We start from the raw sequence: 17687 nt of genomic DNA, 5'->3' as shown, positions 1-17687 counted from the left end.
CTTCTTGGTAGTTGTTGTACAACAGGCCCACAGCCCAAGTTGAGTCTAAATCAAAGGAAAAATCTATACTGGCAGGATTATTGACTTGATTCAAGGATTCCTGTGATGACATACACTCTTCAGAGGATACAGATCCAGCGTGAAAAATGCCTCAACTCACATATAAATCTCCATCTTGGAAAACTTTGAGGGTATAGAAGCATCCAAAGACATGACAGTGGTACAGAACTTGTTTTTTAATACCCTGCCTAATAGTATTGTCCATATAAGTCCGATAAGAGGAATATATAGCCTGAACAGGGACTTGAACCCTGGACCCTCAGATTAAAAGTCTGATGCTCTACCGTCTGAGATATCCAGGCTTCGAGTTCTACAACCGTTCGATGAAAGATTGAACAAAAGTCCAAATTCCATTTACTTACATGTACAGGAATTCCAACAACAACAAATTACCACTTCTTACAATTGGGTTAATGAAGGGCATGTATGGCAAAGAAAAACAAGTACTTCTGGGTAGTTGTGGTACAACAGGCCCACAGCCCAAGTTGAGTCTAAATCAAAGGAAAAATCTATACTGGCAGGATTATTGACTTGATTCAAGGATTCCTGTGACGACATACACTCTTCAGAGGATACAGATCCAGCGTGAAAAATGCCTCAACTCACCTATAAACCTCCATCTTGGATAACTTTGAGGGTATATAAGCATTCAAAGACATGACAGTGGTACAGAACTTGTTTTTTAATACCCTACCTAATAGTATTGTCCATATAAGTCCGATAAGAGGAGTATATCGCCTGAACAGGGACTTGAACCCTGGACCCTCAGATTAAAAGTCTGATGCTCTACCGTCTGAGCTATCCAGGCTTCGAGTTCCACAACCGTTCGATGAAAGATTGAACAAAAGTCCAAATTCCATTTACTTACATGTACAGGAATTCCAACAACAACAAATTACCACTTCTTACAATTGGGTTAATGAAGGGCATGTATGGCAAAGAAAAACAAGTACTTCTGGGTAGTTGTGGTACAACAGGCCCACAGCCCAAGTTGAGTCTAAATCAAAGGAAAAATCTATACTGGCAGGATTATTGACTTGATTCAAGGATTCCTGTGACGACATACACTCTTCAGAGGATACAATGACTCAACTCACATATAAATCTCCATCTTGGAAAACTTTGAGGGTATAGAAGCATCCAAAGACATGACAGTGGTACAGAACTTGTTTTTCAATACCCTAATAGTATTGTCCATATAAGTCCGATAAGAGGAATATATAGCCTGAACAGGGACTTGAACCCTGGACCCTCAGAGTAAAAGTCTGATGCTCTACCGTCTGAGATATCCAGGCTTCGAGTTCTACAACCGTTCGATGAAAGATTGAACAAAAGTCCAAATTCCATTTACTTACATGTACAGGAATTCCAACAACAACAAATTACCACTTCTTACAATTGGGTTAATGAAGGGCATGTATGGCAAAGAAAAACAAGTACTTCTGTGTAGTTGTGGTACAACAGGCCCACAGCCCAAGTTGAGTCTAAATCAAAGGAAAAATCTATACTGGCAGGATTATTGACTTGATTCAAGGATTCCTGTGACGACATACACTCTTCAGAGGATACAGATCCAGCGTGAAAAATGCCTCAACTCACCTATAAACCTCCATCTTGGATAACTTTGAGGGTATATAAGCATTCAAAGACATGACAGTGGTACAGAACTTGTTTTTTAATACCCTACCTAATAGTATTGTCCATATAAGTCCGATAAGAGGAGTAAATCGCCTGAACAGGGACTTGAACCCTGGACCCTCAGATTAAAAGTCTGATGCTCTAGCGTCTGAGCTATCCAGGCTTCGAGTTCTACACCCTTTCGATGAAACATTGAACAAAAGTCCAAATTCCATTTACTTACATATACAGGACTTCCGACAACAACAAATTACCACTTCTTACAATTGGGTTAATGAAGGGCATGTATGGCAAAGAAAAACAAGTACTTCTTGGTAGTTGTGGTACAACAGGCCCACAGCCCAAGTTGAGTCTAAATCAAAGGAAAAATCTATACTGGCAGGATTATTGACTTGATTCAAGGATTCCTGTGATGACATACACTCTTCAGAGGATACAGATCCAGCGTGAAAAATGGCTCAACTCACATATAAATCTCCATCTTGGAAAACTTTGAGGGTATAGAAGCATCCAAAGACATGACAGTGGTACAGAACTTGTTTTTTAATACCCTGCCTAATAGTATTGTCCATATAAGTCCGATAAGAGGAATATATAGCCTGAACAGGGACTTGAACCCTGGACCCTCAGATTAAAAGTCTGATGCTCTACCGTCTGAGATATCCAGGCTTCGAGTTCTACAACCGTTCGATGAAAGATTGAACAAAAGTCCAAATTCCATTTACTTACATGTACAGGAATTCCAACAACAACAAATTACCACTTCTTACAATTGGGTTAATGAAGGGCATGTATGGCAAAGAAAAACAAGTACTTCTGGGTAGTTGTGGTACAACAGGCCCACAGCCCAAGTTGAGTCTAAATCAAAGGAAAAATCTATACTGGCAGGATTATTGACTTGATTCAAGGATTCCTGTGACGACATACACTCTTCAGAGGATACAATGCCTCAACTCACATATAAATCTCCATCTTGGAAAACTTTGAGGGTATAGAAGCATCCAAAGACATGACAGTGGTACAGAACTTGTTTTTCAATACCCTAATAGTATTGTCCATATAAGTCCGATAAGAGGAATATATAGCCTGAACAGGGACTTGAACCCTGGACCCTCAGAGTAAAAGTCTGATGCTCTACCGTCTGAGATATCCAGGCTTCGAGTTCTACAACCGTTAGATGAAAGATTGAACAAAAGTCCAAATTCCATTTACTTACATGTACAGGAATTCCAACAACAACAAATTACCACTTCTTACAATTGGGTTAATGAAGGGCATGTATGGCAAAGAAAAACAAGTACTTCTGGGTAGTTGTGGTACAACAGGCCCACAGCCCAAGTTGAGTCTAAATCAAAGGAAAAATCTATACTGGCAGGATTATTGACTTGATTCAAGGATTCCTGTGACGACATACACTCTTCAGAGGATACAGATCCAGCGTGAAAAATGCCTCAACTCACCTATAAACCTCCATCTTGGATAACTTTGAGGGTATATAAGCATTCAAAGACATGACAGTGGTACAGAACTTGTTTTTTAATACCCTACCTAATAGTATTGTCCATATAAGTCCGATAAGAGGAGTATATCGCCTGAACAGGGACTTGAACCCTGGACCCTCAGATTAAAAGTCTGATGCTCTACCGTCTGAGCTATCCAGGCTTCGAGTTCTACACCCTTTCGATGAAACATTGAACAAAAGTCCAAATTCCATTTACTTACATATACAGGACTTCCAACAACAACAAATTACCACTTCTTACAATTGGGTTAATGAAGGGCATGTATGGCAAAGAAAAACAAGTACTTCTTGGTAGTTGTGGTACAACAGGCCCACAGCCCAAGTTGAGTCTAAATCAAAGGAAAAATCTATACTGGCAGGATTATTGACTTGATTCAAGGATTCCTGTGATGACATACACTCTTCAGAGGATACAGATCCAGCGTGAAAAATGGCTCAACTCACATATAAATCTCCATCTTGGAAAACTTTGAGGGTATAGAAGCATCCAAAGACATGACAGTGGTACAGAACTTGTTTTTTAATACCCTGCCTAATAGTATTGTCCATATAAGTCCGATAAGAGGAATATATAGCCTGAACAGGGACTTGAACCCTGGACCCTCAGATTAAAAGTCTGATGCTCTACCGTCTGAGATATCCAGGCTTCGAGTTCTACAACCGTTCGATGAAAGATTGAACAAAAGTCCAAATTCCATTTACTTACATGTACAGGAATTCCAACAACAACAAATTACCACTTCTTACAATTGGGTTAATGAAGGGCATGTATGGCAAAGAAAAACAAGTACTTCTGGGTAGTTGTGGTACAACAGGCCCACAGCCCAAGTTGAGTCTAAATCAAAGGAAAAATCTATACTGGCAGGATTATTGACTTGATTCAAGGATTCCTGTGACGACATACACTCTTCAGAGGATACAATGCCTCAACTCACATATAAATCTCCATCTTGGAAAACTTTGAGGGTATAGAAGCATCCAAAGACATGACAGTGGTACAGAACTTGTTTTTCAATACCCTAATAGTATTGTCCATATAAGTCCGATAAGAGGAATATATAGCCTGAACAGGGACTTGAACCCTGGACCCTCAGAGTAAAAGTCTGATGCTCTACCGTCTGAGATATCCAGGCTTCGAGTTCTACAACCGTTCGATGAAAGATTGAACAAAAGTCCAAATTCCATTTACTTACATGTAGAGGAATTCCAACAACAACAAATTACCACTTCTTACAATTGGGTTAATGAAGGGCATGTATGGCAAAGAAAAACAAGTACTTCTGGGTAGTTGTGGTACAACAGGCCCACAGCCCAAGTTGAGTCTAAATCAAAGGAAAAATCTATACTGGCAGGATTATTGACTTGATTCAAGGATTCCTGTGATGACATACACTCTTCAGAGGATACAGATCCAGCGTGAAAAATGCCTCAACTCACCTATAAATATCCATCTTGGATAACTTTGAGGGTATATAAGCATCCAAAGACATGACAGTGGTACAGAACTTGTTTTTTAATACCCTACCTAATAGTATTGTCCATATAAGTCCGATAAGAGGCATATATCGCCTGAACAGGGACTTGAACCCTGGACCCTCAGACTAAAAGTCTGATGCTCTACCGTCTGAGCTATCCAGGCTTCGAGTTCTATACCCTTTTGATGAAACATTGAACAAAAGTCCAAATTCCATTTACTTACATATACAGGAATTCCAACAACAACAAATTACCACTTCTTACAATTGGGTTAATGAAGGGCATGTATGGCAAAGAAAAACAAGTACTTCTGGGGAGTTTTGGTACAACAGGCCCACAATCCAAGGTGAGTCTAAATCAAAGGAAAAATCTGTACTGGCAGGATTATTGACTTGATTCAAGGATTCCTGTGATGACATACACTCTTCAGAGGATACAGATCCAGCGTGAAAAATGCCTCAACTCACCTATAAATCTCCATCTTGGATAACTTTGAGGGTATATAAGCATCCAAAGACATGACAGTGGTACAGAACTTGTTTTTCAATACCCTAATAGTATTGTCCATATAAGTCCGATAAGAGGAATATATCACCGAAACAGGGTCTGGAACCCTGGACCCTCAGATTAAAAGTCTGATGCTCTAGCGTCTGAGCTATCCAGGCTTCGAGTTCTACACCCTTTCGATGAAACATTGAACAAAAGTCCAAATTCCATTTACTTACATATACAGGAATTCCAACAACAACAAATTACCACTTCTTACAATTGGGTTAACGAAGGGCATGTATGGCAAAGAAAAACAAGTACTTCTGGGTAGTTGTGGTACAACAGGCCCACAATCCAAGGTGAGTCTAAATCAAAGGAAAAATCTGTACTGGCAGGATTATTGACTTGATTCAAGGATTCCTGTGATGACATACACTCTTCAGAGGATACAGATCCAGCGTGAAAAATGCCTCAACTCACCTATAAATATCCATCTTGGATAACTTTGAGGGTATATAAGCATCCAAAGACATGACAGTGGTACAGAACTTGTTTTTTAATACCCTACCTAATAGTATTGTCCATATAAGTCCGATAAGAGGAGTATATCGCCTGAACAGGGACTTGAACCCTGGACCCTCAGATTAAAAGTCTGATGCTCTACCGTCTGAGCTATCCAGGCTTCGAGTTCTACACCCTTTCGATGAAACATTGAACAAAAGTCCAAATTCCATTTACTTACATATACAGGAATTCCAACAACAACAAATTACCACTTCTTACAATTGGGTTAATGAAGGGCATGTATGGCAAAGAAAAACAAGTACTTCTGGGGAGTTTTGGTACAACAGGCCCACAATCCAAGGTGAGTCTAAATCAAAGGAAAAATCTGTACTGGCAGGATTATTGACTTGATTCAAGGATTCCTGTGATGACATACACTCTTCAGAGGATACAGATCCAGCGTGAAAAATGCCTCAACTAACCTATAAATATCCATCTTGGATAACTTTGAGGGTAAATAAGCATCCAAAGACATGACAGTGGTACAGAACTTGTTTTTTTATTACCCTACCTAATATTAATGTCCATGTAAGTCCGATAAGAGGAGTATATCGCCTGAACAGGGACTTGAACCCTGGACCCTCAGATTAAAAGTCTGATGCTCTACCGTCTGAGCTATCCAGGCTTCGAGTGCTACAACCGTTCGATGAAACATTGAACAAAAGTCCAAATTCCATTTACTTACATATACAGGACTTCCAACAACAACAAATTACCACTTCTTACAGTTGGGTTAATGAAGGGCATGTATGGCAAAGAAAAACAAGTACTTCTTGGTAGTTGTGGTACAACAGGCCCACAGCCATAGTTGAGTCTAAATCAAAGGAAAACTCTAGTCTGGTAGGATTAATTACTTGATTCAAGGATTCCTTTGATGACATACACTCTTCAGAGGATACAGATCCAGCGTGAAAAATGCCTCAACTCACCTATAAACCTCCATCTTGGATAACTTTGAGGGTATATAAGCATCCAAAGACATGACAGTGGTACAGAACTTGTTTTTTTATTACCCTACCTAATATTAATGTCCATGTAAGTCCGATAAGAGGAATATACCGCCTAACAGGGACTTGAACCCTGGACCCTCAGATTAAAAGTCTGATGCTCTACCGTCTGAGCTATCCAGGCTTCAAGTGCTACACCAGTTCGATGAAAGCTTGAACAAAAGTCCAAATTCCATTTACGTACATATACAGGACTTCCAACAACAACAAATTACCACTTCTTACAGTTGGGTTAATGAAGGGCATGTATGGCAAAGACAAACAAGTACTTCTGGGTAGTTGTGGTACAACAGGCCCACAGCCCAAGTTGAGTCTAAATCAAAGTAAAAACTCTATACTGGCAGGATTATTGACTTGATTCAAGGATTCCTGTGATGACATACACTCTTCTGAGGATACAGATCAAGCATGAAAAATGCCTCAAGTCACCTATAAATCTCCATCTTGGATAACTTTGAGGGTATATAAGCATCCAAAGACATGACAGTGGTACAGAACTTGTTTTTTAATACCCTACCTAATAGTATTGTCCATATAAGTCCGATAAGAGGAATATATCGCCTGAACAGGGACTTGAACCCTGGACCCTCAGATTAAAAGTCTGATGCTCTACCGTCTGAGCTATCCAGGCTTCGAGTGCTACAACCGTTCGATGAAAGATTGAACAAAAGTCCAAATTCCATTTACTTACATATACAGGACTTCCAACAACAACAAATTACCACTTCTTACAGTTGGGTTAATGAAGGGCATGTATGGCAAAGAAAAACAAGTACTTCTTGGTAGTTGTGGTACAACAGGCCCACAGCCATAGTTGAGTCTAAATCAAAGGAAAACTCTAGTCTGGTAGGATTAATTACTTGATTCAAGGATTCCTTTGATGACATACACTCTTCAGAGGATACAGATCCAGCGTGAAAAATGCCTCAACTCACCTATAAACCTCCATCTTGGATAACTTTGAGGGTATATAAGCATCCAAAGACATGACAGTGGTACAGAACTTGTTTTTTTATTACCCTACCTAATATTAATGTCCATGTAAGTCCGATAAGAGGAATATACCGCCTAACAGGGACTTGAACCCTGGACCCTCAGATTAAAAGTCTGATGCTCTACCGTCTGAGCTATCCAGGCTTCAAGTGCTACACCAGTTCGATGAAAGCTTGAACAAAAGTCCAAATTCCATTTACGTACATATACAGGACTTCCAACAACAACAAATTACCACTTCTTACAGTTGGGTTAATGAAGGGCATGTATGGCAAAGACAAACAAGTACTTCTGGGTAGTTGTGGTACAACAGGCCCACAGCCCAAGTTGAGTCTAAATCAAAGTAAAAACTCTATACTGGCAGGATTATTGACTTGATTCAAGGATTCCTGTGATGACATACACTCTTCTGAGGATACAGATCAAGCATGAAAAATGCCTCAAGTCACCTATAAATCTCCATCTTGGATAACTTTGAGGGTATATAAGCATCCAAAGACATGACAGTGGTACAGAACTTGTTTTGTAATACCCTACCTAATAGTATTGTCCATATAAGTCCGATAAGAGGAATATATCGCCTGAACAGGGACTTGAACCCTGGACCCTCAGATTAAAAGTCTGATGCTCTACTGTCTGAGCTATCCAGGCTTCGATTGCCACACTCGTTCAATGAAAGATTGAACAAAAGTCCAAATTCCATTTACTTACATATACACGACTTCCAACAACAACAATTTACCACTTCATACAGTTGGGCAGTCGAAGGGCATGTCCGGTAAAGGAAAAACGAATTATTGTGGGTACTTGCACTCGAACAGTACCGTAGCCCAAGTTGAGCCCAAATCTCAGGAAAACTCTATGCTTGCAGACTTATTGTCTTGATTCAGGGATACCCGTTATGGCAAACACACTTCAGAAGATACAGATCCATGACGACAGCAGGTACACAGTCCAAGTAGCTATAACAACACCCCAAAATTAAACATCGTAAATGCTTAACCATTGCAAAAGGAAACTATATAATTGTAAGTATTTCAATTTTTTTTTTAACAATGCAAGGCCTGTTTAAGAAGCTTGATTGAGTTCATTAGGATATTTCAATAGACAGCAGCTGTATCCATCACAGAAAATGTTTCATCATCCTTGTCAGTTATGCCCTATCAACATGCTAATAAACCAAACAGAGCTCCTCACCAGGCAGGTTGTTGATGTAGCCTCCGTCCATGAGTAAATGTCCATCTTTAGGATCACACAGAGGGGGCAGATAACCAGACAAGGACATACTGGCCCTGACATACCTCCACAACGAGCCTGATTAGGAGAGAGGTAGTGGTATAATTGACTGGTTGAGAGATGTCTGAAAATGCAAAAAATCTTAAAATCTTCAACTCTATACGCAGATTTGTTTCAAAGATTTTGTCATTTGTCCAATGTGTATTGAAATGAACAGACCATTTCCATTTCTGGACAGTCGTTCTGATCAATAAATCACTCTGCTGCAACCTAGCAAGTCTACAGGGATTCATTAGGGATGACCGAAATATCTCAAATGTTTTTGTCATTTTTTTAAGTAGAAATAAAAGTCAAACAGACCATCAGTGTGGACTCTCATGGAGGAAGCTGTGATATCTGTTGTGATGTTGAAATAAGGTAGCCACAGGTCCTAGGAGATGAAAGAAAAAGCAACATTTTTGAGCATGACTGTAAACACTTATGCATATTATAATAAGACAATAATCATAGAACTCTAAAAATCTGCTCTGCCTTACTGCTGAGCTCTAGCTCTTTGTAACTAATGTGACACTTTTAGATACGTACATCTGTGGCATAATATTACTGGCAGCTGAGACGTTAAAATAAAATATTTTAAATAAAGCTCTCATCTTACCTCGATCTGTTTGTCCTTGAAGACAGAGCTAATGCTGGAGTTAAAAGATGCTCCAGAAAACATGGAAGTAACTGGGTAGGTAAGATCCAATATCTTCTTAAAGTATGAGGTCATGTCCTGTGGAAGGGGAGAAGTTACAAAAGTAAGTTAAAAGAAAGTTATGTACTGATCGGTAAACATCACACCTGCTAAAAGAACTTGATTTACAACAATTTTCTATTACTGACAAATATTTAGGTAGAGAAATTCATTGTTTTCAGTATGAGAAACATTTTCGATCATAAGTTTTGTATCTTCATTGTGATCATACCATAGACCATTCTCGAGCCCGGACCCTCACGCGACTGTAGCTCTTCTCGTCAGCATACAGCGCCCCCATGAAGGAGCCGATGGAGGTGCCGCCCACCAAGTCGATGGGGATCCCTGCCTCATTCAATGCCCGTAGGATTCCAACCTGAGAGCAACCCCTAAAAAAAAAAAAAGATCCATAATTTTTTTTTACAGGTATACCTTTTTCACTAGTACTTGGTATCACTTATTCCAAGTACTGTTAAAAATATTATTTTAAATGTGAGTCTCATATATTCACAGTCTGATTTTCTACATTATATAAAAACCCCAGTGAAGTGAGGTTTGATATATTTCTATGACTTTGTTAAGAAATAATGTGTCAAACCCCAATAAAAAGATAAGGGAATGTTATTTAAAGATGATTCACATATGTCACATAACTTGTTAAAATTACAAGGCACAGATACTTGTGTGGCACTCAGCACACAAACCCACTCTAACAACGTAGGCAAGGAGAGCATCATCTATCTGATGTGGTCTTATTACTACCAGGTGTCTCAGGTCACAGATGAGGGGAACACAGTCCCTACCTCATCAGAGCTCCTGGACAAACAGCAGCAGAGAGAAAAGGAAACATAAATAATCAGAATGTCCATATTACACACATCATATACTAATGTAAACTGATTATCAGTTGGTTACTGTCTGTATTGATAGTAATGCACGAAGGTTCGATTCATCCTCTTCTAATGTTTCATTTTATACTGAAATAAATGAAGTCAGAAATGTAGATAATTATCTGCTTTACACGTTATGACATTTCTCACATGTCCTCCAGTGCTGTCCTCTACTGGACTGATTCTGACATATGTTTAATTTATCCAAGACTGAATAAAACCATAAGATTTACTATTTTGCGGGAACACTGCTCTTATTGAAGGAGGCAATGTCTACTATTATTTCTTGTTATTGAAATTGTGGAGGTGAGGGGCCTGGGAGAGCACCCTTCACTTTCACCATAGAGGATCAATCAGCACAGGTGAGATCTGTTAGCTGATCGGTCTTCATGCTTAAGATGCAGCGTCTGACCTGCCTCAGGGGCAGTGGGAGAACACTCTGGAAGACTCAGACACACAGGACTGGGAGAACACTTGGGAAGACTCAGACACACGGGACACTGGGAGACTCTTGAAGAGACCAACGGAGCTGTAAAGCTAGTTGCCTTTAGTTGAAGTTAATTTATATTCGTTCAAGTGTGTGTCTGAATTTAATAAAAATGCTGAAATCCGAATGGTTCGTCTCTGGCTGCTATGGTGATGGCCCCATGGCATGGTCAACTGCCACAAATATATAAAAAACGAAGTGAACACTTAACACAATGCATTGGAAAAAAGAAGTGGATTAGAAAGTAAAATAAATTTCACAAATATTTTAGATACAATTCCCAAATTTTAGTTAAAGTTTACTCTCGTCAACTGGACCAAAACATAAGTAATATGTGAAAGTACCTGATTCCCAAAATAGTGAACTTGATTCAGCTTGAGATTGCAGGGTATGTTATTGATTTCTGAGACTCAATCTCACCATGTTAGTGTGTTAAATGTGTTTGTGTTCAAATCTTCAGTACCTGGCACCTCCTCCACCAAATACAAGGGCGATGCTGTTTCCTGTCAGGATCCTGGCCAAACGGGAGAAGTCAGAATGACGATCTGGACATTTTTCAAACACACGCTGGTACAACTCTTTCTGGAGATCAAACACACAAACAAAAGCAGGTGTTAAGCATTTGCAAACTGGCTAGAATTGCCCAATAACAGACTTGAGTAAGTCATGGTTTAATACCAGCTGAGGTAAACTGCGCCTGGAGAAGACTCTGCGGGGGCAGGACAGGTGATGGTGTCTTGAGATCCAGCTCCGCATGTTGAGCCACTCTGCCGTCCCTTTGGGCTGCGGGCCATCCTCCCTGTGCAGCAACACCAGCTGCTTCTGGGCTCGAACTGCACTGCTCTCCAACATTCGCTCCAGCTACAGGTGGAAAAAATTTAGCAAGTAAAAGAAAGAGAATATAACACTGAATATATAAATATAATACTGTGATTTTATGGATGTAGCTATACATAATAGCATTACAAGTCACAGGGAAGTAGTAACTTAAGAGGAATCAGCTTAGTTTAAACATCAAACACGGTAGGCCTACCTGACGGTGATACAATCAATAGGTGATCGAAGCCTTTCTCCTCTGTGCTTAAAGCAGTAGTTAAGAGTTAGACTAATGTCACAAAAGTAAAGATTGAACCTAATTCAACTAATATAATTTAACTGTTATGTATTGAAGCATCTCCACACTCCAGATAAATACCAGAGCTAGAGAAACTAAATAAAATATTTACCCTGCATGCCTAATGATTCCCCATCATATGATGTCATATAAGTGACATCAGAATCAGAAATCAGAAATACTTTATTGATCCAAGGGGGAAATTGTGTGACATCATGAATACGTTTGTTAATTTTGTTGCGGATCCTTAGCAGGGGGAAAAAAACATTCTGTAATTATTATCACAATATAAAAAGTTAACATTGCCTAATTGAGGTATATACAACACATGCCTAGGCTGTGTATCATCCCCCTGATGCTTTTCATTCTAACTCAAAGAACTCAAGAAGGCAAACCTGAGCAGCTGCTCAGGTTTTCACTGACCTCGCCTACAGTGGGCTCCTTTTCACCCAGTCCCACAATAATGATGCAGTCAGCCTGGCGAATGCAGCGCTGGGTCCAAGGCGTGAGGCCAGAGTCTGACTGGTAGAGGACTATACGATGGATGTCTTCCTGCTGCCCAAGCCAACTGGACAGACGGTATTCGTGGACACTAAAGAGGAAACATACAAACATCAGCACCATGTCAACTGTTAAAACTAAATGACATCTCTGAATCTTCATTCTTTTTGTCTTTAAGAAATGTAACTATAACAATTCACCAACACCGCTTGTGCCCGAAAAAAGAACCAGACAACATAACCAGTGATATCTCATCAGACTTAAAATAATCTGAACTCAGTCTCATCTGGCATTACTTTACTAGTTACAGAGAAATTACTGAATCAAATGTCTACCTGTCCAGAGCAGCATTGCCGAGTCGCTGTTTGATAATGTCACTGGTCAGGAGTTGAGTGGGACCTTCAGAAATCAGAAACATGTCAAGCAATTTTTTTTTAACAAGACCTATGAAAGTGCTTTGAATGAAAGTGAAGTAGAATGCATCAGAGAGCAGATTCAATGTGTGGTTCTTCTCCTAACCTCAAACAAGTGGACACGTATTCTATATAAAGTAGGTTTAATCATCTGTTAGTACTGCAGGTCCTCACTGCTGTACATTATCTTTATCTGTGTGATTTGTATCTCAGTCTGTAGCAACCGTTTCTTTGTCACACACCTAAAACTTTAGACTTCAAGAATAACGAATCAAATGTCTATCCATTTGTTATGTTAACTTCAATTTGAATAAACTATTCAAAACGGTGTTTGAAATAGAAACATGTTTGGATGTTTAAGATAATTTGTATGAGGGTCAATAATAAATCATAATAAAACATTTTTATTTGAATTAGTATAATTTGTGTTTTGCAATTGTTGTCTAGGTTTTTTTAATGTGTGTGAATGAATGAGTGTGTGTGTGTCTGTGTGTACCGATGCCACTGAGCGCATGCTGCAGCTCCAGAGTGAAGGAGGTGAGAGGAACCTCCTCAGATACAGGTAGGATGGCAACAGTGGACAGGTTGGAAGCTGGATTTCCTGCATCCCACTTACTGGTCGGGGTGCTGAGAGCCAGACTACGAGCTGCAGGATGAAGGATGTTTCTCTTACTTAATACTATATTATAGACATTAAAACACATATACAATATAATATACTAACAGGAACTCCATATATTTAACTACTTCTTGTTGCTTTCTGACCACACTGAGTGATAGCTTTTTTAAGTCAGCAGGCAGTTAACTTTAAAGTCTTCACATGATAACAAGTTATCTACCTATTGTTCATAAAGCAGATGAATTCAGTCCCATGCTGACATACATTAACAGATATAAAACGTATGTACCAGCCAGGGGTCCGTTGATCTGCTGCATGTTGCCCAGGATCTTCTGTCCCAGCAGGTGAATCAGCCTGGTGACAACTTGAGGATACCTCCTCTTTATTGAGTTCAGAGCTCCTTCAGGAAGTTTGGCCAGCTCAGAGTCTCTGACAGCGTGAACTGTTGTGGCTCGGTTCATGTGTGTCAGGGCCTCAACCTGATCAATCCACACAACAAGAGTTGTACAGCAATTTGTAGTGTAGTGTGTTGTAGTGTTTCTCCTAGAAGTGTGTCTTTATTTAATTAAATTTAATAGATGTTCTCTTCACACTGACCTTATGGTTTTGCAGTTAATTATAATAAAAAAAAAGAATCACAATTCAAACCCAGCACAGAATGCTACACGCATGTCAGTTTACGATGACTCACCACGCCTATTAAGTCACCGCGACCATACTCTCCAGCCAGCTCCTTCTTTCCATCATCCTTTGCAATGACAGAGCGAAGTCGGCCACTGAGGACGATGAAGGTGCTGTCTGATTTGTCTCCTTGTCTAAAAACAATAAGGCAATCAGGAAATGGCAACTTCCAACCCTACTATGCCTTCTGCTGTCACAACCAGTGTTTCTTCTATATTCTTGTGTCACCAGAACACAACAAAACAGTGGACATTAAACACCTTCACCAAGGACGTTATGTTTTCATCTTTAGCTCCATAGAGAAGATACCTGTAGACAGCACGGCCAGCCTCCAAAGCCATCCAGTCCAGGGCGAAGTCAATCTGTCTGACAAATGGGGACACCCTCTTCACCACAGTGTGAGCTACATTCAACACCACCCTGGGCTCCTCGCGCATCATCCTGCAAACACAAGAAAAACACACATGTCTGCAGTTTACATTTGTCTGAACCTAAAAATAAGTAGCTGAATGTTTTGTGCCTGTGCCTGAGCCTAATCCTACTCGTAGAAATGAGCCTTGGATATGGAGAGGAAGGAGCAGTCTCTGTGAGCTCTGACAGTGAAGATGAGCGGCTCGCCTGTCAGAACAGCCAGGTGACCCACCATCTCACCCGGTCGGGTGATAAACAACAGGGTGTCCTCTTCGCGGTCAATCATACGCTGGTAAACATGGAGCAAACCCGAGATGACAAACGCCACGCTCACATCCTGTAGATAGATATAAATATTCACACTTTAGTTAGTCTGCAAAACTGTTGAATTGCTACTTTCAATTCAATATATTATGTGGGAGTATAGTCTATAATCAACGAAGGTTTCTCCTTAACAAACATTGAAAATACATTTTGTGAAGAGAGTCCACAGAAATGAATAAGCTTAATTTGATAAACTAAATTAAAATATTTTCAAATTATACTTCAACTGCTCCTGTTCATCAGTTCCCCCTCAAGACAAGAGGCCCTTTCTGTGCCTCCCTCTCTCTCAGCCAACACACTTTATAGGGGCAGAACTACCACAGATGATTTGGTTTATCTTATCTTTGTTAAACATTAAAGCTACAATGATCAACATTTGTACATAAATTATTTACAAAATGTCTATGTGTAATGTAGGTGCTCTGTTGTAGTGAAAAAAACTGTGAATTATCACTAACTCTTCAGGCATCCTCAGATGACATTGTTTTGCTTCTTTGCGATTACTGTAATTTAAATTTACCTGAAGTTAAGAATGACCAAATCTTTAATAGTTGCAATTGGATCATGCATTTTAGGACATTTGGGAAAACGTAGCCTTTGTTTAGTGCTCCTCAAAGAGCAACACATTAAGTTTCTGTGAGTGTTGGTCCAACAGACTGACCTGGTCTCCCTGACGGGCCACAACAGTGCCAGCTTTAACCTGGCGTAGATTCACCCTCCCCTCCAGCAGATTGTGGTCCTGATGACATCAAATGACAGGTTAAAGACAAAAAGGACTCATTATTACCAATTACTGATTACCGTTTACATTTGACACAGTACATGTGCTTGGTATTCTAAGCTACCTGTATTTGGATGACCTGCAGCAGGTCCTTTTTGGCAGCTTGGAAAATAGCATTGACTTTATTCTGGTGGACGTTTCCTTTTCCAGCATCACTATATTGGTAAACAGCTGACGGAGTGTGCTGCATTGTGACACTCTTCTTCAGAATAGACTGAACAGACAGAGAGACACGGAAAAACTTAATGGTCAATATAATGGACATTAATCAACAACTGGGCACTCATTATAAGAGACCCTACCGTGTACCATGTTAGTTTACAAATGCATTAGAAAGAGAGTGACACACACTATCATCTAATCTTAGATTGAGCTTTATTTCCTTTGTGAAAATAATTACTGTGAATCCCAATTACTGGGCCGGGTGGCTTCTAATTCCATAAGGGGAAAAAACTGGTTGTCTGAATTCACATATTCAGTAAACCAGACCTTAAATTCCTGCCATGCAACCTGTCAGGATCAAAACTAGCAAACTTCTCAAGGTGTAGGAAAGACAATTCTTATCCAGAGACCTTCACAGGACTGTGAGGCACTGTCTCTTCTTTGGCAGCACTGTCCCGCTCATAAACTCTGTTGAGAGCGAATGACATTTCACCTGAAGGAAAAAAAGGTTTAGCATCAGCAACAATACTCGTTGAAACTACACCAGTTAAAATGGCCAGATGGGCAAGCATGTCACTAAGCTGATGTGCCTTAGAGGATGCAGCCTCTGTTACCGTTGAATGAACTGCTAATACTTCTCTTGGTGCTAGTTTTCACTGCAGCAGCAGTGACATTAGATCAGCTCTTTGGGAGGAATGCAAGGTTTTGAAAGTGTCTTTATTTTCTATGTTTATTTACTCTTCACATGTGTAATATTTCTATTTTAAACGTTTTACACAGTTTGAATAGACTTACAAGTGCAGGCAGAGTTGACATAATTCAATGACTCGTCATATATGACACAATCTTTACCCCCATTCTATTCTGTCAGGCTATCGTCTGACAACAAATTTGACTCTGGGAGCAATGGCCACTAATTTGGGGATTCCACTGTACATTGTTTATAGAGGTAACAGAGATTTTATATGACCTATCAAGACAAGAAAGATACATAAAATGATAAACTCTATGTGTGTATCTTTTTTATAAGAGTTGGTACATTGTGTGTATACATTACCTGTAACAGCCACTGGAGTAGAGAGAGAACGAGATTTCTTGTATTTTGAGGAGGAGATGTCAGAGAAGTTGGTAGTTTCTGTTCAAGTGTGTATCAAGAAATTTGAACAGAACTTTAGAAAATCTTTATACAAATACAAATTACTGTGACCAGTCAGGGACAATGTGGAAAGAATGCTGCTGTTTCCAACCTGAATCCGTTTTTTCGGTGCCCAGATTATCAGAGTGTGAAGGCTGCCTGCGAAGGCCTTTGTGTGAATGAGTCTCACCCAGAACATGTGCCACTGACACAAGGGAGATGGCTTGACTCTCCTGTAACACATGCAATTAGCATTAGTAAATGAAAAATTATGTTCAATTGTAAAGCTTCTCTTACTGAGTGGTCGAATATGGTTAAAGGGACATGGTGGGAGGAGGTCAGCCAAAATGTGCTCCACCTGTGAACTGATGGGTTTATTAGATTTAATAATAGTCTGCATCAGTGATTTTGAGTCATAATTTACCATTTTAGAATTGCAATTATCAACAAA

At 39.7% G+C, this 17687-nt stretch overlaps 1 protein-coding gene and 16 non-coding genes across 22 annotated transcripts in view; all 17 read right to left on the bottom strand.

Moving 5' to 3' along the window:
- pnpla7b (patatin-like phospholipase domain containing 7b) overlaps nucleotides 1–17687 on the bottom strand; it is a 76474-nt gene that overhangs the window by 49351 nt on the left and 9436 nt on the right. For all 6 annotated transcript variants that reach the window (XM_062384806.1, XM_062384810.1, XM_062384812.1 and 3 more), the window contains exons 12-29: nucleotides 17349–17469; nucleotides 17159–17236; nucleotides 16512–16594; nucleotides 16004–16153; nucleotides 15820–15897; nucleotides 14966–15171; nucleotides 14733–14864; nucleotides 14434–14557; nucleotides 14032–14221; nucleotides 13620–13769; nucleotides 13046–13109; nucleotides 12633–12801; nucleotides 11774–11956; nucleotides 11559–11677; nucleotides 9951–10107; nucleotides 9641–9757; nucleotides 9346–9415; nucleotides 8947–9063 (exon numbers count right to left, since the gene is read on the bottom strand). In XM_062384806.1, the coding sequence (XP_062240790.1) occupies nucleotides 8947–9063; nucleotides 9346–9415; nucleotides 9641–9757; nucleotides 9951–10107; nucleotides 11559–11677; nucleotides 11774–11956; nucleotides 12633–12801; nucleotides 13046–13109; nucleotides 13620–13769; nucleotides 14032–14221; nucleotides 14434–14557; nucleotides 14733–14864; nucleotides 14966–15171; nucleotides 15820–15897; nucleotides 16004–16153; nucleotides 16512–16594; nucleotides 17159–17236; nucleotides 17349–17469 (2308 nt within the window). The remainder of the gene's footprint in view (nucleotides 1–8946; nucleotides 9064–9345; nucleotides 9416–9640; nucleotides 9758–9950; nucleotides 10108–11558; nucleotides 11678–11773; nucleotides 11957–12632; nucleotides 12802–13045; nucleotides 13110–13619; nucleotides 13770–14031; nucleotides 14222–14433; nucleotides 14558–14732; nucleotides 14865–14965; nucleotides 15172–15819; nucleotides 15898–16003; nucleotides 16154–16511; nucleotides 16595–17158; nucleotides 17237–17348; nucleotides 17470–17687) is intronic.
- On the bottom strand, nucleotides 290–362 carry trnak-uuu (transfer RNA lysine (anticodon UUU)). The gene has a single exon. It is a non-coding gene; the product is annotated as a tRNA-Lys (tRNA).
- On the bottom strand, nucleotides 796–868 carry trnak-uuu (transfer RNA lysine (anticodon UUU)). The gene has a single exon. It is a non-coding gene; the product is annotated as a tRNA-Lys (tRNA).
- trnak-uuu (transfer RNA lysine (anticodon UUU)) lies at nucleotides 1283–1355 on the bottom strand. The gene has a single exon. It is a non-coding gene; the product is annotated as a tRNA-Lys (tRNA).
- Nucleotides 1789–1861, bottom strand: trnak-uuu (transfer RNA lysine (anticodon UUU)). Its single transcript has one exon. It is a non-coding gene; the product is annotated as a tRNA-Lys (tRNA).
- trnak-uuu (transfer RNA lysine (anticodon UUU)) lies at nucleotides 2295–2367 on the bottom strand. Its single transcript has one exon. It is a non-coding gene; the product is annotated as a tRNA-Lys (tRNA).
- Nucleotides 2782–2854, bottom strand: trnak-uuu (transfer RNA lysine (anticodon UUU)). Its single transcript has one exon. It is a non-coding gene; the product is annotated as a tRNA-Lys (tRNA).
- On the bottom strand, nucleotides 3288–3360 carry trnak-uuu (transfer RNA lysine (anticodon UUU)). The gene has a single exon. It is a non-coding gene; the product is annotated as a tRNA-Lys (tRNA).
- trnak-uuu (transfer RNA lysine (anticodon UUU)) lies at nucleotides 3794–3866 on the bottom strand. Its single transcript has one exon. It is a non-coding gene; the product is annotated as a tRNA-Lys (tRNA).
- On the bottom strand, nucleotides 4281–4353 carry trnak-uuu (transfer RNA lysine (anticodon UUU)). Its single transcript has one exon. It is a non-coding gene; the product is annotated as a tRNA-Lys (tRNA).
- Nucleotides 4787–4859, bottom strand: trnak-uuu (transfer RNA lysine (anticodon UUU)). Its single transcript has one exon. It is a non-coding gene; the product is annotated as a tRNA-Lys (tRNA).
- trnak-uuu (transfer RNA lysine (anticodon UUU)) lies at nucleotides 5795–5867 on the bottom strand. The gene has a single exon. It is a non-coding gene; the product is annotated as a tRNA-Lys (tRNA).
- Nucleotides 6302–6374, bottom strand: trnak-uuu (transfer RNA lysine (anticodon UUU)). The gene has a single exon. It is a non-coding gene; the product is annotated as a tRNA-Lys (tRNA).
- trnak-uuu (transfer RNA lysine (anticodon UUU)) lies at nucleotides 6809–6880 on the bottom strand. The gene has a single exon. It is a non-coding gene; the product is annotated as a tRNA-Lys (tRNA).
- On the bottom strand, nucleotides 7315–7387 carry trnak-uuu (transfer RNA lysine (anticodon UUU)). Its single transcript has one exon. It is a non-coding gene; the product is annotated as a tRNA-Lys (tRNA).
- On the bottom strand, nucleotides 7822–7893 carry trnak-uuu (transfer RNA lysine (anticodon UUU)). Its single transcript has one exon. It is a non-coding gene; the product is annotated as a tRNA-Lys (tRNA).
- Nucleotides 8328–8400, bottom strand: trnak-uuu (transfer RNA lysine (anticodon UUU)). Its single transcript has one exon. It is a non-coding gene; the product is annotated as a tRNA-Lys (tRNA).

The sequence above is a fragment of the Platichthys flesus genome, chromosome 3 (assembly GCF_949316205.1).
Source record: "Platichthys flesus chromosome 3, fPlaFle2.1, whole genome shotgun sequence".
NCBI lineage: Eukaryota > Metazoa > Chordata > Actinopteri > Pleuronectiformes > Pleuronectidae > Platichthys > Platichthys flesus.
Note: the sequence above shows the minus strand (reverse complement) of the source record. Positions and strands in the feature narration are given on the sequence as shown.